This window comes from Haliotis cracherodii, unplaced genomic scaffold (genome assembly GCF_022045235.1).
Source record: "Haliotis cracherodii isolate W230 unplaced genomic scaffold, xgHalCrac1.p SCAF_26, whole genome shotgun sequence".
In the NCBI taxonomy this organism is placed as follows: Eukaryota; Metazoa; Mollusca; class Gastropoda; order Lepetellida; family Haliotidae; genus Haliotis; species Haliotis cracherodii.
Window position 1 is genome coordinate 4,008,225 of NW_027266282.1, and position 20,406 is coordinate 4,028,630.

The following is a 20,406-nucleotide window of genomic DNA, read 5'->3' on the forward strand; positions in this document are numbered from 1 at the left end:
AACTAACAGACAGGTCCTACAAACTCTGTCTCTACTGACCACTATTTACCCGGATGTGTTGAACTAACAGACAGGTCCTACAAACTATGTCTCTACTGACCACTATTTACCCGGATGTGTTGAACTAACAGACAGGTCCTACAAACTCTGTCTCTACTGACCACTATTTACCCGGATGTGTTGAACTAACAGACAGGTCCTACAAACTATGTCTCTACTGACCACTATTTACCCGGATGTGTTGAACTAACAGACAGGTCCTACAAACTATGTCTCTACTGACCACTATTTACCCGGATGTGTTGAACTAACAGACAGGTCCTACAAACTCTGTCTCTACTGACCACTATTTACCCGGATGTGTTGAACTTACAGACAGGTCCTACAAACTCTGTCTCTACTGACCACTATTTACCTGGATGTGTTGAACTAACAGACAGGTCCTACAAACTATGTCTCTACTGACCACTATTTACCCGGATGTGTTGAACTAACAGACAGGTCCTACAAACTCTGTCTCTACTGACCACTATTTACCCGGATGTGTTGAACTAACAGACAGGTCTTACAAACTATGTCTCTACTGACCACTATTTACCCGGATGTGTTGAACTAACAGACAGGTCCTACAAACTCTGTCTCTACTGACCACTATTTACCTGGATGTGTTGAACTAACAGACAGGTCCTACAAACTCTGTCTCTACTGACCACTATTTACCCGGATGTGTTGAACTAACAGACAGGTCCTACAAACTCTGTCTCTACTGACCACTATTTACCCGGATGTGTTGAACTAACAGACAGGTCCTACAAACTATGTCTCTACTGACCACTATTTACCCGGATGTGTTGAACTAACAGACAGGTCCTACAATCTCTGTCTCTACTGACCACTATTTACCCGGATGTGTTGAACTAACAGACAGGTCCTACAAACTATGTCTCTACTGACCACTATTTACCCGGATGTGTTGAACTAACAGACAGGTCCTACAAACTCTGTCTCTACAGACCACTATTTACCCGGATGTGTTGAACTAACAGACAGGTCCTACAAACTATGTCTCTACTGACCACTATTTACCCGGATGTGTTGAACTAACAGACAGGTCCTACAAACTATGTCTCTACTGACCACTATTTACCCGGATGTGTTGAACTAACAGACAGGTCCTACAAACTCTGTCTCTACTGACCACTATTTACCCGGATGTGTTGAACTAACAGACAGGTCCTACAAACTATGTCTCTACTGACCACTATTTACCCGGATGTGTTGAACTAACAGACAGGTCCTACAAACTCTGTCTCTACTGACCACTATTTACCCGGATGTGTTGAACTTACAGACAGGTCCTACAAACTCTGTCTCTACTGACCACTATTTACCCGGATGTGTTGAACCGGATCATGGAGGGTTGAATTCCTGGTTGTCACAAAATTCAAGTTATAGTTCTCAGATTTAAAAATAACTTAAAACTCAAACCACATCTTAGAATGTGTAATATTTGAATGCAACACATTCAGATGTTTGTGTATAAAATGTAGATATAATAAATGCTTCTGTTCATATTTCTTATTTACTCAATGTTATTTACATAATGTATGCAGAATGTGGTACTTTCAGTTGTCTGGTGGCTAGGTCAGATGCTAATGAGATAGAATTGAATGTGTTGAGCCATGGATAAGTCAAACTATTTATCTGGTCTCCAGGAGTTCAAGTGAGTAAGTTGGATTTAACGCCTCTTTTAACAGTATTCCAGTTATATCACGGCATGTCAGTTTAACGTGGGAGGAAAGCCCGAAGTGATGCAGGTCTCAGATTTTTACCACTTCTTTGAAACCCACCAGACAGGGCACGGTGCCGACAAACCTAGAAACATAATCGGGGGGAATCTGGGATTCGAACCCCAATCATGGGTTTCTGGCATGCCTCAGGGGCACAACTATCCACAGCAAAATGTGTCACCTTTGACGACCGGGCCACCCGTGCCCCCTCGGGAATTTGAGACCATTGGGATCGGCTGTATACAAAACATATATTTAATTTTGCAGTCGATCTATTCACTGCTTACTGCGTGTGGTAGCAGTCAAATGAATGCTGATGTTGATTTTGTGCATGCCTTGCATGTGAAGAGGCCCTCTTCTTTGATTGATCATATTTGGGTTACCATGGTTACGGTATACAGTTTAAGGGACATCTTCCCGAGGTAAGGGGGTTCACTGACTATAAAAGCCTCGTTTCCACCCTTGCCGAACTAGGCGGGAATTTCCAGGCTCGATTATAGCAACACCAGTGGCTATTACTAGTTATGTCCCTCCTGTTGACCAATCAGATTCCACCTCATATCACTTGCAGTTGCTTCTGATCGATAATCAAGGTCCATAATGTAAAAAGACGGGTTTTACCTCGCGAAGTGCATCAAATCACTTGAGCACCTTGATTGAAAACCTGAAACGATTTTAAATATTTATGTTGACGCCCAGTTGGTGTTACACCATCTTCCTGATGCTAGGGAATTAACTGACTATAAAAGTCCAGCTTCCACCCTTAGGCTGCAATTATGGTGTTACATTTTAGCTGGACTAACGAGTCTATGCATAGTCCAAGCAAAACTAGACATCCGGTTTGGAAACAAAATGGATTTCAACGTGAAGATTTCTGTCGCTGCAGGATTTGCAAGCATGTGTACCGCCAACTGGCCGTTGACAGATGTTTTGCAAATTATTTCATGTTTTTAATCAAGGTACTCATGGGAGTTGATGCACTTTGCGGGGTAAGAACCATTTTATTACAATAAGGATCTTGACTATCGAGTAGATCGTCTTGACTGAGCTCCGCCATTTTGTTTGAAGCAAATGCAAGTGATGTGAGAGATGGAATCTGATTGGTCAATAGGAGGAACATAGAAGGCACATACCTCGTAATAGCCATTGGTGGCGCCAAGATCGAGTCTGGAAATTCCAGCTGAAAGTCAACTGTCTGTGTTGATCTTGGACGTTTGTGTATTCAGTAACTTGCACTGTGTATTAATAATTTGATAAAAGTTGAGATGTGTGAATAAAAATGTCTTCATGATGTATTTTATATCAAGAACAGGATATCACGAGGGATTTACTCATTGTGACCATCCAGATACACCCCAGTTGGATTTTCCAAGTATATTATATACATATGTAATATATTGTTTGTATTGTTATTCAATAATATAATATTAAGTTCATTGTACCAGCTTCATATTAAATGTGTAAATGTAACCATTAAACTGACACATCTGCGATTATAATTGAGAAATGTTAACATGAATAGCTTCTCAGTGTAGTAGATTATTATTTAATCTGATTCGATTTTAATGAGGATACTTGTATGTTTATTATTTTATTCATAGTTCCAGGGTGTCAATTTATCATCAACGATAAAAAAATAAAAATAAACCAAAGACGTATATAGAATATACGTCCGTGAATAAACAGACCTGACACCCGAGCCTGTGTCTATATATTTTGCTACATATACATATTCCTGGCTATTACACTAACCACCCCCCGTCCCTCGTAAATAAACTAGATATCTACCAGTCCCCCATGTTTTATATTATATGACTGGACCACGTTGACCTATATAGTTCCCATTTCTGTCAACACTGATACACTTCGGGACAGCTGGATTTTCTGAGAATCAGGAAAGTGACAGGTTAGAGCAAAAAGTATCGACCCAAGAAAACTTTAAACGAATTCTGCGCACGCATGCACTTTGCACTTCTCATTACGTAACATCCGTATCAACATGGCGATGAGTGCACGGTCGACGTATCGACTATCGAGCAAAGAAATCCTGCTTCTGTGGGGTTATAACTGTAGCTGAGAGATGCACTGAACACTACAAGCTAATAATTAGGATCGATGTTATCTATTGTGCAGAATGATAGTTAGCATGCGAAATGGAGCGTTGAATCCGATAACGGTACACTAATGCCTACTTACACGTAAACAGCTGTCGCACCTGGCTGAGCAGGCCTGTGACGTCACAAGCGGAAACGTCCGGAAACGCGTTCACCAAAGAACAACAGGCCTGTCTTGATGACCGACGACTGCAGCTCATCTGTCACTGCAAACAGACTGGGCGCCTGCCTACTTCGTGTGTAATTAAAGCTCCCTGGCGACCGCGCATGACAACAGTGAAATTCCAGTGTTAGTTTATTTACGTCCGTATGTATGACCGATCGAGAGTTTAAATAATATATATTTATATATATACGTTTAAATATGTCGTGTTTCAACTCAGTGATAATTTTACCGTGACGTCATGAACGTGGTGAAGAGACGGGGTAAGATGATCATGACTTATTTTCCATAAATTGTCCGTATTTTTTTCTGAGTTTCCCATCTACCACCCGCACTGAATTTTCATTCCGACATGAAATAATAAACGTACGTTTTTGGATCTCAATCTTTTCCGCCGCTGTGGAAAATTCAGCCCCAATGTGATTAAAATATTATTTTCTACCATTGCACAATCATAAAAAAACCAGGTGAATGAATATACGTCATAAATTAATTTAAAGACCGGCAAACTTTAAAATGTCATAAGAGATTGTCATACTGATCGTCTGCATTGGCCTGGGAAGATCAGGGTCAGAATATCTCTCCAGTAACCCATGCTTGCCGTAACATGCGACTGTGCTTGTAGTAAGAGGCGACTTACGGGATCGGGTGGTCATCATGGTGAGACTCGCTGACTTGGTCTCTCCATGTCATCGTATCCCAATTGCGTGGATCGATGCTCATAACATCAATTACTGGATTGTCTGGTCCACGCTATAATTCTTTACAAACCGCCGTCATATATCTGGATTATTGCTGAGTGTGGCACATAACCATGCGCCTAATGAACATAACGCATGAGTGAGGTTTTCCACGCCAATGCCCTGTGTCTTTGTTTGTTGTTTATCATTAGGGTAATCCACAACGTATTGATTAATATTCCATAAGTTTGATTTGAATTTACAGACAACGTGGTTTTCTTTGACTCTAAACAAGTTTGCTTGGGGTGTAAACAGTTCACCCAGCAGTGTATGGGTATCCGGTAGGATGAGCTGGTCATGTGACTGTTCACCTAGCGCCTCATAGGCAGCTTGGGTTGTATAGACAGGGGGCTGATCAATTCACCGGGTTAAAAATTCTTAGCGCTTTGAGTATACGTCAACAGATGGCCTAGTTATTAATACAGCTGAAACCAGGCTCATCGTCCTCTATCATTTGATACACCAACAGACCAAGGTGCGACGCCCGCTGAAGATACTTCATGGTCCGTCTTCTTGGCGATATATATCACTTGGTGGGCGATATCAGTGATAACGCTAAGGACATTGTGCAGCGATAACGAGGGGCGTACATCTCTGTATACAGTCACCATGGGCCACCTGAAGATATGGCTGTTGCTCATGTTGCCTGAAGTAGTATTTTGCAGTAAGTAATGTTTCATTCAGTTTTAAATGAAGTTCATTTACTGATAAACGTCAGTGAGCGAGGTTAGCTCTACGCCGCTTTTAGCATGATGCAAAGTCACGCCAAGACCCACAGCCCGGTTAATGCAAGACCAAAATACTTCCAAATGGCCCGCGAGAAGAGTTATATAATTCATTAGTGAGTGAGTGAGTCAGTTGGGTTTAACGCCGCTTTTAACAGTATTCCAGTTATATCACGGCGTGTCAGCTTAATGTGGGAGGAAAGCCCGAAGTGATGCAGGTCTAAGACGTTTACCACGAGCACGGGTATGGTGCTGACAAACCTAGAAACATAATCGGGGCGAACCGGGATTCGAACCCACAATCATAGGTTTCTGGCGTGCCCAAGGGACGCGACTCTGCACAGCGAATCGCGGCGCCTTAGACGACTGGGCCACCCGTGCCCCCTAATTCATTAATGAATAACATGAACACGACGTTGGCGATAATGTCTTATTTCTAAACACTAGCTATCCGTTTAAGTATTATTTATCATTAGAATAGTGCAATTTATTATTTAAATGCAATTTCATAAAGTACCGATTCTATAAAATATAAATAAAAGAAATAAACACTCAAACGTGCTTTCACAATTTCCTGTTAATGTGGTCAATGAATAGAAAATTGCAGTGCAGAGTTGTGCTCCTTGGTCGTAGCAGGATCTGTTTCTTGTGGTTTCGAATCCCCATATTCGTACATATTATGATCCTTAGTGGGTCGACCCGTGAAGATCCGGGTTAGAATAGGTCTTCAGCAACCCATGCTTATCCCCTGTGAAGATTCGGGTTAGAATAGGTCTTCAGCAACCCATGCTTGTCTTAAGAGGCGACAAACGGGATCGGATGGTCAGGCTGGCAGACTTGGTTGATGTAATCGTGCCCCATTTGCGGTGATCAATACTCATAATATTATTACTGGATTTTCTGGCCCAGACTCGATTATTTACAAACCACAGTCACAGAGCTGTAATATTACCGATTGCGGCGTTAAACAACAAAGAAACAAACAAAGAAACAACAAACCTTAATGTGTCAATATCACACTCGTGCTCGTTGGTTTCAACAGAACGGTGAACATCCGACAGACTAACTTTAAAATTCCTTCCCTCTTTACGCTGATCAGGACACGGCCTGATATCACTGTACTAATGTTTTAAGGGGTGTAAGACCCCTCCCACTCACAAGTAGTTTCATGCCAGGTTGTGATACGTTTCCGCGTTAGCGTAGCCCTTTCTTCAGGTCAGATGGAACACCCTATGCACTGTAATTGACCATGCAAGTACGGCCTGCACGTAGTTTACAGACCCGCGTGTGATTATAGATTATTCTTCTAGAACGTTTTACCTGAAATAATATGCCATGCTGTGTTGTGCGTGAATTTCATGTAACAGATGTTCGTTGAATCTGTATGCATGAATACTGACGCTGTGAAATTGCAAGATATGACATGTTGATATATAATTGTCCTACGCATATATACACATGCACAAAAGTTAAGCGCCACCCAACATATTTGTGAGCTGTTACTTTTGGCACTTAATGATGACTGTTATATCGAGATGTACGATTGTTATAAGCCGCATATGTAAACCTCATGTGATGCAAAAGTTGTCCCAAAGCAAGTTTATCTTGGGTTCCAGAAGAATGTGAGCAGAATGGAATTTTACCGAAGACCAGAAATTGAATGATTAGAAAACATTGAAAAACTTTTTTTGTCATGTAACTGTCATGATATCAGCAGACCATATCAGGTGTCACATAGACACCCTAGGGAGTGCTGAGTCTATTGCAAGACAGAAACGTCAGTAACGTGTGTATGATCCACGGACATTGACCACAGCTTCAACCCTACGCCTCATACTCATTACAAGTCGTTAAATGCTTCTCTGAGGCAAACGGATCAATTCTTCATGAAGTGCGGCTTCAAGTCCAGCGAGATTTTGAACTGGGGGATCACGATGTTTGATTTTCCGGCCAAGAATGTCCCTGAGATGCTCAATCGGATTAAGATCCGGACTACAGGCCGACCAAGGAAGCCGAGTGGCAATAGCTTCTTGACGCAAATAAGCCAAAACTGCCCGAGATCTTTGTGGTCTAGCATTGTCGTCCATGTAAACAGGTCTTGTCTGAAGAGGATTGTTGTCAAAATGAGGGACTACCACTGGACGAAGAACGGCATCTTGGTATTGTTGGCCATTCAGGTCTCCACGAATTGTCACCAGCGGAATTTTGCAGCTGAAGGAAACACAACCCCATATCATGACAGACCCCCCGCCACATGCTAAGGTCTTCTGGATGTTCCTTGGTGCAAAACGAGTGTTCCGTTGCCTCCAAACACGTATTCGACCATCAACAGTCCGTAGCAGCATTCGACACTCGTCAGACCAATGGATCCTTCTCCAGTTGGCCAAGTCCCATCGACTACGGGCACGACACCATATCAGACGATTCCGCATGTGCCTCTCAGTCAGTTGAGGACGTTTTACTGGTCTTCAGGCGTTATAACCAGCCGGTCTGAGGCGACGCCTTACGGTCATCGTCGAGAGTCTCTGATTGGTAATCCACTGCAGTCTTAAATCTGTTGAAGTGGCAAATGGATTTCGTCAGACTATCCTGAAAAGACGTCTATCCTCTCTGTTAGAGGTCTTTCTTGGCCTACCAGACCTATGCCTGTCATTGATATGCATCAAACCAAGTCAGCGAGTCTGACCACCCGATCCCGTTAGTCGCCTCTTATGACAAGCATAGTCTCCTCTAACGGCAACCATGGGTTGCTGAAGGCCTATCCTACCACGGATCTTCACCTGGTTTAGAGGCGGACGTTAAGTCTGTGACCTGGTTGATTGACAACGTGTGTGTCACCTGAACACGAAGGGGAGGATCGTTGCACATGCATTCAAAACGTAGTTGGTCATGTGCCGACATGAATATTTCTTGGCCACCTTGATGTTGGTACAATATTGTTAAGCGCTGCGTAAAACAACATTCACGTGAGACCTGGTAAGGTAAGCTACACGTCTGTGGAATCCCGACTTGATTTGGGATCACTATTTCGTTGAAGATATTATTTTTGGCTGCATGTATATTCATACCCCGACGGCGTGTATCGATGCTCATTCTCTCAACCACCGGTATGCCTGGCCTGGACTCGATACTTTACAGGTCCCCGAAGCTGGAATACCGCTGACGACGACACAGTACAACTCGGAGGTAAATCCAGGTATTCGCGAATTTCCATGTTTAAAGTGAGTCTCACATTTGGAACGTCAATCTGATACTTTAAATTTCCAGGAACTCTTCCAAAACACGTCGCTGAGGACCCCTTTGTCATCTCAGTGGTCACTAATGGCACCTACAGCATCCAAGTCAATAATGTCACGTGGCTTTCCAGCGCCCCCATCTTCTTCCACGTTGGCGGGAAAACGTATTCCACGGAAGACAACTCCTTGAAGTTAAACGCCACTACAGGCCACAATGGATTGGATCGACTTGGCCAATGGCAGACAACCTGTTATAACATGGTTGCGGGTGCAAGCAGCATTTTCGGCTGCTTTAAAACCTATATCTCTCCTAATCTTCCAATTGTTATTTTTCAACAGGTGAATGTATAAAAGGAAGCTCACTTTGAAATAAAATGATACACAAATTTATAATTTTCAAATTAAGTTTGAAATAAAGAAGTAATTTAGTTGGATATTCTTTTTTTAACTGTTTTAAAGGAAATATTTTGCCTTTCAATAATAAAATAATGACATATGGTGTACTGCATCAATGTGTATATCCCTGAACTCGTCTTGTTGTTTAATGTCGCAGATATTCCCAGATGGCGCCCTGAACACATCGACCGGTGACCCTGACAAGGTCGTGTCTGGATTTCCCTCGTTTCAAGTCCCAGCCGCCGGGCCACAGCTAGGGTATCTGTCCTACGGTGGCCTCATGTTTGGGGATGAAAAGACCCTAGGAGTGTGAGTGTGTCAGATTGGTACATAGCAATGGGCTACCTGCAATCTCATTAAGATCAGATCGTGTTCTCCGTTACTTTACGATTATATCTGCATCAAGATCTGGCAAATCAGTGAACTCTGAGGGAACTTTGACCGTAGGAAGCGCAGGTAGTGAGCCAATCAGATGTCAGATTTCTAATCTCTTCGGTTTCATATCTTTTTCTCGATTCTGAAGTTTCGATCTTAAAGGGAATGGATACTTTCTTTTGTTTCTGGCTCGTGAAAAAAACATCAAGGTAACCCGACGGGCCAGCTTAATTGTCTGCCTTGGTCGCTATAACTTTAAAATCTTCATCCGCGTCTCGAAAAGAAAATATGAACTTGAAAAATAAGACCAATTTTTCAAAACAATATCTTGTCCTTTAGCTGTCTAATCTTGGCAGGATACAAAGTATTGATGACACATTATTTCACACGCTCAACAGCTTTCATTCCTTGACTGGAAATGGATGACAGACAGTGGAGTCTCCCTTTAACAAAAGAATATATAGGGCAAAATTATTCCATCGATACTATGACCTTCTTTACGTAGATTCCATGTATAGTGTAGAGATTTATTAGATGTTCATAACAATATAAGAGCATGGTTATGTTCGTTTAGATACAGAAATCGGATGCGTTCTTCCTCAGCGTTGATTGGCTCGTCTGAAAGTTCTCTTGATTGAACTCTTTGGGGATGAGATCTTCACGCAGGGGGTGTCGTTTTGGAGCAACAATCTGATTTTAATTATACTGGGATAGATATTGTCTTTTCAGTGTAGTGTGGTGTTGGTGGTGGGTTTGAATCCAGAGTCTCCTCGACTATATGATCGTTCTATGTCAGCGTCGTAAGAGGCGATTAACGGGATCGGGTGGTCAGGCTCGCCCTCTTGGTTGATGCATGTTATCGTATTCGGAATGCGCAGATCGATGCTCATGATGTCAATCACTGGATTGTCTGATCCAAACTCGATTCCGCCGTCATATAGCTGGAATATTGCTGAGTGCGGCGTAAAACATCAAACAAACAACATAAAATTTTCATTTACTTATTAAATACGCTTTGACAGTCGCAGTATGAACTGAGGCGCACGTAAAATCTTTAAAATCCCGCCACATCACAAGTCCACCAGCAACCTTCCAAAATGTGGATCGTTACTCCTGTTTCCAGTCGCTGGCTTGCCTGGTCCCGACTCGATCATCTGTAGGCCACCCTGATATAGCGGGAGTATTGCTGCGTCGTAAAAGATCATTCTCTCTTCTAAAAATCAGAGAAAATGTAACATATCATCCTTTCCGAACAATGTTTGTCAAGCAGGATCCCATGCGTTCATTTGAAAACTTGCGAGCTTCCAATTTTAATGTTATTCAGGTAGAGTATGAGTAAATAATCACGGACCGTTGTTAAGCCATTTTGGCGTATTTAGCCTTCCGTACTCCGATACTTGTCGTAAGAGGCGATTGACCTGATCGGGCGACAGACAGATGTCAATCACTGGATTGTCTGATCCAGACTCGATCATGTACAGACCGCCGTCATATAGGTAGAATATTGCTGAGTTCGGCGTAAAACAAAACACAAACACAAACTGAGATAGTGACCCCAAGATGTCGCTTAATATATGCAGCCACAGGAACTCTTTATTGGTCAGTACATAAAAATATATACCCCCTATATGTAAGTAGAGATAGGGGGTATATATTTTTATTTACTGACCAACAACGAGTTCCTGTGTATGCAACCTACGTGCACAAGTAAATGCCTGACAGCTGTGAAGTAAATTTAATCTAAATCTCATTTTCAGATTTACGTCAGACAAAGCAAAGTTAAAGAGTGGGCTCGTTAGTGGACCTCTTGTTCTCTTTGACAAAGATAACAACGTCGTCATCACGGCTCCCTTCAGTCAGTTCATGGCAGCCTCCATGTTTCAAGATGGTGACCGGAAGCGTGTCAGTTGGGGCATTTTTGGCGGCGCTGAGCAGCTTCCGGTTGGCTACATGTACGAGACAATTATGTATTACAGCAGTGATGGCATTAACGCGGTACGTGCAGGGAGTGAGTGAGTTCGTTGAACGGTGATCTTTTCCAGTTTAACAAGTATATCACTACGGAGCAACATAGAGCCAAACCGTACATATGACTGCTGCTGGACGGGACGCGTTCCCTATCTCCAATGTTATTTAAAAATAATCCGATATATTTTGTTTCTTTTACCCCGCTGTGTTCTGAATGCAGTTAAATACGGAAGCGTAGTAGGGCCACGGTGAAAAATATTTTTTGTCTAAGTATCTCCTACGTAGGACTTAGTATGACATAGAATTACTATCTCCAACGTAGGACTTCCTATCTCCTACGTAGGAGATAGGAAGTCCTACGTAGGAGATACTGAGTCCTACGTAGGAGATAGTTATTCTAGTCCATACTAAGTCCCACGTAGGAGATAGTAAGTCCTACGTAGGAGATAATAAGTCCTCCGTAGGAGATACTCAGACAAAAACAATAACCCTGGCCCTACTACGCTTCCGTAGTTAAACCTCTATTTTGTAATTTGTTAAAGACAGACAAGTTTGTTGCATTTTGTTTGTTTTCTTGTTTAATGCAATTTGTGACATTATTTTCATGTTATAATATAATGGACACTGCTTTTGGCTAGTATAGTCGATACGGAAAACTGTGCCATGTCTGAGATGCTCTCTCTTTATTACAGGGATGATCTTAAAATGTTAGAGATATATATGGAATAATTTTGAACAAAGTTGATTTTAAGCTGGAGAGTCTGAAATTTCGAGCTCTTCATCTTGAAATAAAAGAGTTAAAGAGCTTAAAAACGAGCAACGCTAAGCTATTGAACTTCCCATCTTTTAACGATAAACTTAGGAAACTAAATTATCAACGATGGAAAGCTTAGATGTCTTCCTCTCGCCTATCCCATGGGGAAATATTATTATATTAAACCATTTCTATATGATTAATAGTTAATATCTGTGTGGTATATCTGACAGGTGTGAAATGCGTAATCAAAGAACACCAAGAGACCTACAGTCGTTATTAAGACTTTCTTTGTAAATATTAATTTCATATTGTTTTGTAAGGGTACTTTGTGTAAACGTTATTACATATGATTAATTCCTACATGTAACTGTTCCTTCTCGCAAGGCCATGTCTGACTGGGGTTCGCTTATGAGGGAGTATTACGGTAAAGACAACGCGTACAGACAGAGCGATCTAACTCTCAACTATGTTGGATACTGGACAGATGGAGGTGAGAAATAGTGAGTGAGTTGGGTTTAACGCCACTTTCAACAGTATTCCAGTTATATCACGGCGTGTCAGCTTAATGTGGGAGGAAATCCTGAAGTGATGCAGGTTTTAGACGTTTACCACCTCGGTGAAACCCACGAGCACGGGCATGGTGCAGACAAACATAATCGGGGCGAACCGGGATTCGAACCACGACCGTAGGTTTCTGGCACGCCCAAGGGACGCAACTATGCACAACTATTTGTGGGGCTTTGACGACTGGGACACTAATAGTGACCGCTGTTGTTTTAAAAACAAAGAGAAGTCACCCGTGAAGATCCGGAGTAGGATAGGCCTTCAGCAACCCATGGCTGCCGTTAGAGGAGACTATGCTTGTCGTAAGAGGCGACTAAAGGGATCGGGTGGTCAGACTCGCTGACTTGGTTGGTGTATGTAATCGTACCCCTATTGCCTGGATCGAGGCTCATAATATCAATCACTGGATTGTCTAGTCCAAACTCGATTATTTACAGACCCCCGTCATATAGCTCAGAGATTGCTGAGTGCGGCGTTGAACAACAAACAAACAAAGTAAATGTATGAAGCAATTCTTGTATTTATTGTAAACAGATAGTTCCGGCCGCTGATTTGTGATGTATTTCAAACATATATTGATGTCCCAGGGGCGTATTACTATTATAACGAAGAACCAGGGAAGAACTATGAAGAGACCATTCTTGACGTCAGAGACTACGCCCACAGAACCAGTATCCCCTACAGGTTAGCCACAGGGGAATGCACCAGCTGATTTCATACAAGTCCCATACGCGTTTTCTATCAAATCTGACGCCACACTTATAGTCTTTAAATATTTAAAGGTTGTGTTATCTCTATCCAGTCACATTACTCTAACTACGGACAGGACATGGACCCTGGGGTCGCGGCGAATAGCTGCAACATTGCTGATGCGGCTTTAAGCAACCATCTCCTACTTACTCATGGACCATGGGGTCCAGATTGCTGATGCGGCGTTCAGCAATTATCACTCGCTCACTCATGGACCATGGGTCCAGACTGCTGATGAGGCGATAAGCAATACTCACTCACTCACTCACTCACGGACCATGGGTTCAGATTGGTGATGAGGCGTTCAGTAATAATCACTCACTCACTCACCCACCCATGGACCATGGGCCCAGATTGCTGATGCGGCGTTATGCAATATTCACTCGCTCACTCGTGGACCATGGGGTCCAGATTGCTGATGCGGCGTTATGCAATATTCACTCACTCACTCGTGGACCATGGGCCCAGATTGTTGATGCGGCGTTAAGCAATATTCACTCACTCACTCATGGACCATGGGGTCCAGATTGCTGATCCGGCATTAAGCAATATTCACTCACTCACTCATGGACCATCGGGTCCAGATTGCTGATCCGGCATTAAGCAATATTCACTCACTTACTCATGGACCATGGGGGAGCTGTCGTCAGTTCTCGATGTTCCGCCCTTTTCTAAAATTCATAGATTGTATATTCCCTTTGTAGATACGTCCAGTTCGATTCCTACTTCTATCCTAAAGGACCACAAGATGGCGCGTTGACATGGGTCCCTATGGCCGATCTCTTTCCAAGTGGATTTCAGTAAGTCTTCTTAAGCGTGGCGTAGCTAAGCGTGAGTCAAGCGTAAGGCAGGCGTAAGGCAGGCGTAAGACTAAGGCGACTAACGGGATCGGGTGGTCAAATTCGCTGACTTGGTTGATGCATATCATCGTATCGATTGATGCTCATGATATCAGTCACTGGACTGTCTGGTCCAGACACGATTATTTAAGAGACCGCCGTCATATAGCTGGAATATTGCTGAGTGCGGCGTTAAACAACAAAGAAACAATCCAAACTTGATGGTCAATAAGGAGTTTATACCTCGTCACATGTGCATGTGCTTGTTTGTTTTTATCATTTTAAAAAACCCGGCATACTTTCTTATGAACGTCAGTTTCTTCCCGCACCTGTGAATGAGTCAGTATGGTTTTACGAATCTTCCCGAGGCAAGTGAGTTAATATAACTGACTATAAAAGTCCACCCTTGCCGAACTAGGCTGGTATTATGGAGTTACATTTTGGCTGGATTAACGAGTCTATGCATAGTCCAATCAAAATCGCGCAACGAAATTGAAATCCGGTTCGTAAAGTGTCATGCAGATTTCGGTCGACTGCAGGATTTGCAAAGCATGTGCACCGCTAATATTTTCTAAATCTTTTCATGTTTTTAATCAAGATGCTCACGTGATTTGATGCACTTCGCGATGTAAGACTCGTTTTATCACAATATAGATCTTGATTATCGATCAGATCGTCTTGACTGGGCACCACCGTTTTGTTTGAAGCAAATGCAAGTGATACGAGAGGTGGAATCTAATTGGTCTCCATCGGAGAGGCATAGACGGGACTTTGCTCGTAACAGCCACTGGTGGCGCTGCGATCGAGCGCAGGAATTCCAGCCTAGTTCGGCAAGGATGGAAACTGGACTTTTAAAGTCTGTTAACTCTCTTGCCTCGGGAAGATGGGTTTTACGCCGCTTTCAGCACTATTCCAGCAATAAATCATGTCGGGGGACACCAGAAATGGGCTTCACACATTGTACCCATGTGGGGGGTCGAACACGGGTGTTTGGCGTGACGACCGAACGCTTCACCCACTAGGCTACCCCACTGCCCCTGCTACATTTAGAGCCTGTGTAGATCAACTATTGCATCATTTCACTGTGGTCCCTCTTTGTTCGGTCTGGATAATCAGAATGTCCCAAGAGCACTTAACTCCGCTGCTATACGCTCCCTTTGGAATTAGAGCCGATGCTCTAATATATTAATATATTAATAATATATTATCTTTTCTTACTGGATAGAATGGTTGTTTCTGTAACACACAGCTGTTAGTATGTGACAGTCGTCTCGGTGGCCGCCTTCTGTCACACACTGTCAGTGCTGTGTATGGTGAGGTGAGGTTATTGCACTCATAGCGCATGCACGTGTGTGTGTGTGTGTGTGTGTGTGTGTGTGGCTGCTTGTACTAGTCCGGACTGATGCCGATTTATAGTGCTAGCACACTGAGATACCATGCCGCAGCTTAACATGAATACCCCACTCAGACAAAGTATACTGACTCCGAGCCGACCAGTCCTTGTTTAGCCCCTTAATGCTGAGCACCAGAAAGGGTAACAACAAGTACCATCTTTTAACGTCTTTTGGTATGACGCGGCTGGGATTCGAACCCCGGACCTTCCGCTATCCGGGCGGACGCTCTACCATTGACCACAGAGGCGGTCTGTTGTGTATGGATTACTATAAGGGACATTCTCGCGATCTCGCATTCTCGTGTTTTGGGCATATTTAGCTCGTTTTCAAAGATCAGATCGCGAGAATGCGAGATCGCGAGAATGTCCCTTACAGTATTCCATAGCTATGTACATATACATTCAGCGGTTACAGGCCGCCTAAGCCACATTTCGAAAATAGATAGCAAAATTGATGTGGCTCTCGTGGCAATTGTTACGGTTGCGTGATTGTGGAATGTGGCTCTCGTGGCTCTCGTGGCTATGCTGTCAAAACATGCTTTGTGATTCTAACAGGTTCTAACAGGTTAACAAAACGATTTTTTTTTCTCATTTTTTATCCAGATCATAACAGGGATAATTCATTCAACATTACATTGATGGATATCATGACAGGTCACGATTGTGTAATGAATTGTACTTCCTTCTTCGTGAAGGCTCTGACCACTGGTGAGAGGGTCTCAGGACTGCAACCTCTGTGAGTGACTGCTCGCGCTGAAAGAGCTTCACTACCTCGTAGATTGGCACTTCGGGTGGCACGTCTTGACAAGTCTCTTTATCTTGTTGTGCCACCCTTCTAGGTGATTGTTGGTACGGTGGCCTTGGTTGTCGAAGTGATTCCAAATCTCTGGGATGAAGGCCTGTCCTTGAACCCAACTGGTTGTCACATAGTCCATGAAGGCAGTCACTTTAGGGCCAGCAGGAGAGTCAGCAATGGCATCAAGCCACACACCATCCACCTTGTCACGAGGTGGCGTGAAGCAACTCACCCTGAGTTGTGATCCTTGCAGTGCACTCCTTGACAATACAGGACCAGTATCTTCTTTCACCACGACTGCTCTTACACCGAAACTTAAAGCCATCATAGTACAAAATGACGCCTCCTGCCACTTTCAATGAACTTTATTTGAACTTGTGCATTTGCCATGGTTCTGACATGGAGTGCTTACTTACTTATATTGGAGATTTAACGTGCGCTTTCCGACTGCAAGCGTATGTCGCACACGGTGACATGGAGTGAACAGGACGTCACTTAAATATGTTATGGATTACAGGATTAACTCAATGTCAATCAAGAACATTTACTCAATTTAAATGTGGGACACTCATTTAAAGGTATCGGTAATCTGATTAATTAATTACCGGCTAGTGTAGGTGAAATGCACACAGCTGAAAATGTGGCGCATTCGTCAATAGTCATTTTTGAAATGTGGCTCAACCGGCTAGACACCCATTCAGCTTGAGTTTATATTTCAATGTCTCTAGGTCGCATAAGCAGTGTTCAGTCTTCATACACGGACAATATTTTTCTCACTTGGTGACTCGAAACATCCCTAGAAAAACAACACAACTAATTGATTATTAAATTTATAACAATCGTCGCTTCTTTTCCAACCGTGTTGCTGTCTCATGGGCTCTTTTCTATTGGCAACCATGTATTGTTCAGAATGAGTGCTGCCAGTTGTATTCATTGCTAGAACAATAGTGGTGGCAGGTGCACACCAAACCTTTCTTGGTTGTCTGAAACAAGTTGATTGAGTAACAGACATATACGTGAAGGATAAAGCGCCGAGGATATGGTCGAGGAATTAAGACCGAGGAAGTCAGACCGAGGCAAGGGGGTATTGGCAATGTGAGATCGAGTAGCGAATGAATGAATGAATGAATGAATGAATGAATGAATGAATGAATGAATGGTTTATTTAAGTGACACAGGTAATAATACATGACATACATCAATAAGAGAGTTATATACATAATAAAAACATGTTTAAAATTCCATGCAGTGCCAATACAGGCCAAGGAGACACTATTCCTTAAATCACGGATTACATATTTTTTCTATATTTTTTAGCATTATATTGAACTGTGCAATAAGTTTAAAAAAGAAATTTGGTAAAATTACTTTATTAAACAACGTTTTAAAAAAGCGTTTTCGCCGGACTTACATTTTGCCTGTATTTTATCATTTTCCATCTTGTGTATTATTGACAAAAGCGGGATTATTAAAGATACATGAACCGACTCTTCGCCGCGGGCTCAACCGAGGGTTGGTTTGTCTCGACAATGACCATACTGGACAAGGACCTTTCTTCTGCTGACCCCAAACCTGAGATCGATCACCTCCGCCAAGTCTTCACCCACAATTATCCACCCAATCTCGTCGACAAAGTTTTTTCACATAACTACTCCATCCCACACCCAGATCTGCGACCCCCAAACCCCTAAACCCCTACGTCATCAGCCGCCTCCTCAAACAGCAAGCCAATATTGACACCTCCATCACCAGTTCCACCTCCCTCAGTACCCCGCTAAGAGCCAACTTCAGAAACCCAACCAAACCCCAAGAGACTAAAGGTGTAGTTTATAAAACCGACTGCAACTGTGGACAATCCTACATACGTGAACCATCCCGCCCCATCAATCCCAGAATCAAAGAGCACAAAAGCTCAACCATCATCTGACACAGTAAATCAGCCATCTCGGACCATATCAGCAATTTCCCCAATCACATCAACTGGGAAAACGTCCAAATCCTCTCCAACAACCTCCATGACTTCACTAAAAGAATATTAACAGAACCATTCGCCGCCACAAACCATCAATCAACAGAGCACAAGGCTATTCATCCAATCCGTCTACTATTAACTAATTAAGCAATAATCACCACACCTATGTGAACTTATCCTGTTTAATTGGCTTCATGCCCCATGGCTTCCAACCTGTGCGCTCTCTGTCCATCCTGTTGTGACAGAATCCTTCTGTTGTCAACACCTACTCATGTTGTCCCACTCATGTATGCAATTGTTGTCACTGTTAATGCTCCACCTACTATATATATTCTGTACAATGTTTCAGCCCTCTGGATCCGCACTAAAAGCATTAAAATGGCCCAAAACTTACTACAAAAATCTCTAAATAAAATACAAAAATGGGCTGACAAATGGGGCTTCTCCCTAAACTCAGAAAAAACCACAGGAATAGTATTTAAACACAAAAATATGCAACCCGCCACCCTAAACCTCCAACTAAACAACAAACCAATCAAATTCCAAAAACAAACCAAATTCTTAGGATTAATCTTCGATGAACATCTCACCTGGGATGCTCACATTAAAAACCTTGTAACCAGATGCAGCAAAGACCTAAACACGTTAAGATGCCTAACCGGCTCCAACTGGGGGGCCTCTAAAAACACCCTCCTCTCACTCTATATATCACTAATTAGGTCCAAACTAGACTACGGCAGTGCCATTTACGACACCTTAAACAACTCTCTCATTAAAAAACTAGACTCAATCCAGTATCAGGCCCTAAAACTAATCACACGAACTCAACATGGCACCTCTTCCACCTCACTCCAGGCCTTAACAGGAGAAATGCCACTTAAACTACGTAGGGAACAACTTACCCTAAACTTCTGGGCCGCGTCCCAATCAAACCCACTAATCGAAAACTTAATAAAACAAAATATTAGCCCTAGAAACCAAGCCCTAGCCCGGAAACATCCACTACTTACTCCAATTTCCCAAAGAATAACCAATTACCTAAACGAACACAAAATAAATAATCTTAAACAAAACAATAAATCATCCAATATCTTCACTCCAAAACTTAAAATACCAAAAATAGACACAACACTAGCCGATACACTAAATAAACAGACCGATCCTAACATCGCTAAAACCACCACACTAGCATACATACATGAACATTGGCCAAATTGGTGTCACATATACACAGACGGATCCTCAGATCCGATCTCAAAACACACAGGTTTCGGAGTCCACATCGCACAACCAACCAAAGACACACAATCTTACCGACTCCCAAACAACCAATCCATATTCACGGCCGAACTAATGGGCATGGCCTCAGCACTACACAATCAGCAATCTAAAAAACACCAAAAAATCCTCATCCTAACCGACTCTCTCAGTGGACTACAAGCCCTCAAAAATAAAAACACTAAAAACCGCCCCAAACTAATAAATCAAATACTCAATAGCTCAAACAACTTAACTAAGGTAGGTAAACAAATAGAGTTCATTTGGATCCCCGCCCACGTAGGAATCTTTGGAAATGAAAAGGCAGATAAAGCAGCAAAATTATCCCTTAAACTCCCAGAAATAAGCTTAAACTTACCCAGCTCAAAATCAGAAATCAAAAGTGTCACTAAACAAAAAATTAACAAAAAATGGCAAAATATATACCAAAACTCAAATAGCCAAATCAGGAAAGTACTCAAAAAACCCCTAAATAAACCCAAAATACTACACCCATCCAAAAAAATCGACAGAATAATTACCAAACTACAAACAGGCCACACCAAACTAA

The 20,406-nt window shown here is 42.6% G+C and overlaps 2 protein-coding genes across 2 annotated transcripts in view; one reads left to right on the plus strand and one right to left on the minus strand.

Moving 5' to 3' along the window:
* The window catches only part of LOC139472999 (kynurenine formamidase-like), a 26,862-nt gene extending 20,059 nt beyond the window's left edge, over window positions 1-6,803 (minus strand). The window contains exon 1 of the mRNA XM_071255497.1: window positions 6,532-6,803. The gene's annotated coding sequence lies outside the window, so the exon portion shown is untranslated. The remainder of the gene's footprint in view (window positions 1-6,531) is intronic.
* LOC139472998 (uncharacterized) overlaps window positions 5,283-20,406 on the plus strand; it is a 27,989-nt gene continuing 12,865 nt past the window's right edge. The window contains exons 1-7 of the mRNA XM_071255496.1: window positions 5,283-5,471; window positions 8,800-9,107; window positions 9,322-9,473; window positions 11,297-11,534; window positions 12,649-12,754; window positions 13,416-13,512; window positions 14,283-14,378. Of these exons, the coding sequence (XP_071111597.1) occupies window positions 5,417-5,471; window positions 8,800-9,107; window positions 9,322-9,473; window positions 11,297-11,534; window positions 12,649-12,754; window positions 13,416-13,512; window positions 14,283-14,378 (1,052 nt within the window). The 5' untranslated portion in view covers window positions 5,283-5,416. The remainder of the gene's footprint in view (window positions 5,472-8,799; window positions 9,108-9,321; window positions 9,474-11,296; window positions 11,535-12,648; window positions 12,755-13,415; window positions 13,513-14,282; window positions 14,379-20,406) is intronic.